The following is a 4,043-nucleotide window of genomic DNA, read 5'->3' as shown; positions in this document are numbered from 1 at the left end:
TTTTAAAAGTTTCTATATTCTTCAAAATCATGGTATCAACAAATATTTGGGTATATGATGTAATGCATAGAGGTCATGCAAATCACCCCTCCGTTCCATATGAGTGAAACACATTTTTCATATTTTGAAAGATGGGCCGGTATCTGTCACATCATCACATGGAAAGTTCTGGAACCTAGCTGATATATGTGCATCCCCAGCATGGCCTTTATCTGTTATTTTAAGTAAACTGGTTATGGATTTTGGAATTTACTTATGAAGTCAAATTTGCAGTTTACCTTGTTGTCAGCAAGTCAAGAAATCATCCCACTTTTTTTTGTCAATTCTGTTTAAACCCTAGAAAACCACGCCCCCTCTTTATCAATAATTCCGTTGCCCATGCATATAAATGCTTCCACTTATTCTTCTCCCAAATCAGCAAAAACATTTTCAGTTTTTAATCATTTCTTCAAAATGAGCAAAACCCATTTTATTTCTCTACTTCTTATTACAGCAGTATGCCTTCTTCTAGTTCTTCCACATTTTCATGGAGGATTGGCCATTGCTGCAGGCACCCAAGATGGATCAGAAAAGTGGGGGTATGTTCAAGTCAGACCCAGTAAGATTCAGCCATCTTTTTCTATAATTTTATATTACGTTTATGAGAATCTGCCTTTCTACATTTTCAAGATTGGATTTTTTTTCGGATTCTTGAGTTTAAAATTCTTGTTTGAAAAAACAGGAGCCCACATGTTCTGGTGGTACTACAAAAGTCCATATAGAACTCATCATCCAAACAAACCATGGCCCATTGTTCTTTGGTTACAAGGTGGACCTGTAAGTGCTTGTATTTTGATTTAATTTAATAAAAAATTATTTATTTTTCGGTTTGGAGATGTTTTACCATTGAAATGCAGGGTTCTTCTGGAGTTGGAATTGGAAACTTTCAAGAGATAGGGCCATTGGACACTTCCTTGAAACATAGAAACTCCACGTGGCTCAGAAAGGCAGATCTTTTATTTGTGGTATGAAACTTTTTATAAAAAATACCACTTATTTTTTTTCTTGAATTTCATTTCCGTTTTTTAATAAATTTGTGGGAATTTAGGATAATCCAGTTGGGAGTGGATACAGTTTCGTGGAGGATAAAGAGTTATTTGTGAAAACCGATGAAGAAGCTGGGCGTGATTTAACTAAATTGTTGATTAAACTTTTTAATAAAAATAAGAGCTTACAAAAAAGCCCTCTTTATATTGTGGCAGAGTCTTATGGAGGAAAATATGCAGTCACTCTTGGATTATCAGCTCTCAAAGCGATTAAAGCTGGGAAGTTAAAGCTCATTCTTGGAGGTATACATATATTAATTAATTCTGATCAATCTTCAAAGTGGTAACTAATTCCATTCAAACAAAACGCAAATCAAATTGACATTATTCATGTGGGAATGTAGGAATTGCATTGGGAGATACTTGGATTTCACCGGTAGATTTTGTGGTGAGTAAAGTCGATACATGGTATCAATATCAAATTAATCTAACAAAAATTTGACTTTCTTTCTCAAAATCGAACTTTTGCTATTGAAATTCTTAGGATTCATGGGCTCCTCTTCTCAGAGATGTTTCAAGGATCAACAACAGTGGCTACAAGAAATCAAAGAGGTTCATTTGTGCAACTGTGTGAATCTTGGTGTTGTGTGTGTTTTTAAGTAGATGATCGATTGGAGTAGATTTTTTGATCTGACAAACCCTTTTCAGGGAATTAACAGTCTAGTTGAAACAATAAAGAAGCAAATAGCAAATGGGCAACTGAAAGAGGCAACTAAAACATGGAGTGATCTTGAACATGTGATCATGTCCAGCAGTAACGATGTTGTATGATCCTTTTCCTTCTTTTTTCTTTCTTTATTTCGTAATTATAGATAGAATCAAAATAAAAAATAAAAAATTGTTAATTTGATAGGATTTCTACAACTTCTTGTTGGATTCTGTGGAGAACAACGTGTCAACGACAGCAACAGCCGGATCATCAAGAAAAATGGCGACCAATAAATACTCAAGATATCTTGATTCTTTGAGGGTTTCTGCAGGTGGAGATGGTGATCTTGACACTTTAATGAATGGTGTCATTAAAAAGAAATTAAAAATCATCCCGAAAAATGTGAAGTGAGTTTTCAGTTTTCATTTTTTTGTGAAAAAAACTTTTCGATCTAAATTTTGTTGTGACAGATGGGGAGGTCAGGCAGATCCTGTTTTTGAGTATTTTGAAGGTGATTTCATGAGACCCAGGATTAAAGAGGTGAGTTTTTAAGGATTAAGATTATTAAATTGAGATGAGGTTTCAGTAATTTTCACTTATTATCATTTATATAGGTGGATGAACTTTTGAAAGCAGGAGTCAACGTAACTGTATATAGTGGTCAAGTAAGATATATATATATATATATATATATATATATATATATATATATATATATATATATATATATATATATATATATATATATATCATCATTAATGCATGATTGTACATTGTACAACCATGCAATGCATAAGCACAATCATTGGTACAAGTGGTGAAATTGTGATTGTTATAAATTGATCTGGTTTGTTGATTTTTAGCTTGATCTCATATGTTCAAACAAGGGAACTGAAGCATGGGTTGAGAAGCTCAAGTAAATTCACTTCTCTTTTTAGTCTTCTTATAGTTAAACTTACATGTATAACAAAAACATTTAATCATTAATTAAAAGTCAAGAATACCATTTTTTATCTTCACAAAAGAAGACTCGATCGAATCCTCTTTTTGTTCCTGAATATGGTTAAAAGAGCAAGTGTCACACAAAAGTTCAAACTACTGATAAAGACATATATGTAAGGAAAATATTGATAGATGCAAATTTGATTATTGTGATTTTACCTTGTTGCCCTTGTATGATTTGTTTGTGACAAAATCAGGTGGGACGGGTTAAAGAAATTTTTGAGCCTGGATAGAACTCCATTGTATTGTGGAGGTGACAAAATTACTAAAGGATTCACCAAGTCTTACAAGAATTTATACTTCTATTGGATTCTTAAAGCTGGCCATTTTGTAAGTTTTACACTTCTACACCAATACCCCCTTTCAATTTTCATAGGCAAAAAATACATGTCATTACTCGTGAACTCTATGCAAGAACTTATTGAAGTCCAAAGATAATAATTTTCGGCCAAAATTTCACAGTACAAGTTTACATTCTATAAAGTATAATACTCTAAAACGTTATGAATACATTGTTTGTAAAACCTTTTTTTTTATATATGTGAGTTTATATTAGCACTAATATTTCTTTAAAGCTGTATACATATATATTAAATCTTGTGGATTATTGTGATTTTCAGGTGCCTTTAGATCAGCCATGTGTCGCATTGGACATGGTGGGTAGAATCACTCAGTCTCCTGCAACAACCTAATAAATAACGAAAGATCTTAGGAGGAAACAAAGAATGACATTGAATAATAGGAGAATTTCATAATATATTAATCTTGAACTTTATATAACAAATTCGTGATGTTCATGATTAATTACTGCAATATGGTCTATGTCCACATAGTTAAGGCACAGTCAAATGCACATGAAAATATCATTTTTGGAAGAAGAAAAAATGCATGCTTTTATATTTTTGGGCATAATATGTATAAAATTAAAGTATAGGGACTAATTGTGATAAAAAAAAATCAGGGGGGGCCACAGCCCCCCCTAACCCTAATAAAGATCCGCCCTTGTTCCATTCCTTCCATATCATCCAAGCTCGTCCCAGATGACATTTGTGTTTTTTAAGGGCCCATTTTATTTTGTTGCCTTGGGCCCAAAATATGTTTGGGACGGCCCTAATATCATCCATATAGCGGTATACACGAGAGAAAGCCTCAATTTTTGCATCTTCTTGCTGCCATCACTCACATTGAGCATCTCCTTAAGATCATCACACGAAGAAGGCGGATGATAAAGAACTGATGACCATTTTCATATCCACATGCCAGACGAAGTAATTAATCTTTAGTGGAATTCAGTTGATCCATGTAAA

The 4,043-nt window shown here is 33.2% G+C and overlaps 1 protein-coding gene across 2 annotated transcripts; it reads left to right on the top strand.

Annotated features, from left to right (window-relative positions):
• Positions 1-232: 232 nt before the first annotated feature.
• LOC111901451 (serine carboxypeptidase-like 51) lies at positions 233-3,635 on the top strand. 2 transcript variants are annotated; one of them, XM_052768588.1, is made up of 13 exons: positions 233-598; positions 722-816; positions 897-1,004; positions 1,088-1,328; positions 1,430-1,473; positions 1,570-1,637; positions 1,745-1,850; positions 1,939-2,141; positions 2,205-2,274; positions 2,349-2,399; positions 2,598-2,650; positions 2,934-3,066; positions 3,357-3,635. In XM_052768588.1, the coding sequence occupies exons 1-13, from the start codon at positions 379-381 to the stop codon at positions 3,426-3,428; spliced, it is 1,464 nt and encodes a 487-aa protein (XP_052624548.1). In that variant the 5' UTR covers positions 233-378; the 3' UTR covers positions 3,429-3,635. The 2 variants fall into 2 exon arrangements, with proteins under 2 accessions (XP_052624548.1, XP_052624549.1); XM_052768589.1 differs by having other exon boundaries at positions 390-578.
• The last annotated feature ends 408 nt before the right edge of the window (positions 3,636-4,043 follow it).

The sequence above is a fragment of the Lactuca sativa genome, chromosome 2 (assembly GCF_002870075.4).
Source record: "Lactuca sativa cultivar Salinas chromosome 2, Lsat_Salinas_v11, whole genome shotgun sequence".
Taxonomy (NCBI): Eukaryota; Viridiplantae; Streptophyta; class Magnoliopsida; order Asterales; family Asteraceae; genus Lactuca; species Lactuca sativa.
This window is presented reverse-complemented; position numbering and strand designations above follow the sequence as displayed.

What these genes read in the sequence shown, in the direction of transcription:
- LOC111901451 (XM_052768588.1), top strand. Translation starts at nt 379, where the DNA reads ATGCATATAAATGCTTCCACTTATTCTTCTCCCAAATCAGCAAAAACA. An exon ending in ATCATCCCGAAAAATGTGAA is followed by an intron (nt 2,142 to 2,204) that starts GTGAGTTTTCAG and finishes TTGTTGTGACAG; the next exon opens with ATGGGGAGGTCAGGCAGATC. An exon ending in TTCTTAAAGCTGGCCATTTT is followed by an intron (nt 3,067 to 3,356) that starts GTAAGTTTTACA and finishes TGTGATTTTCAG; the next exon opens with GTGCCTTTAGATCAGCCATG.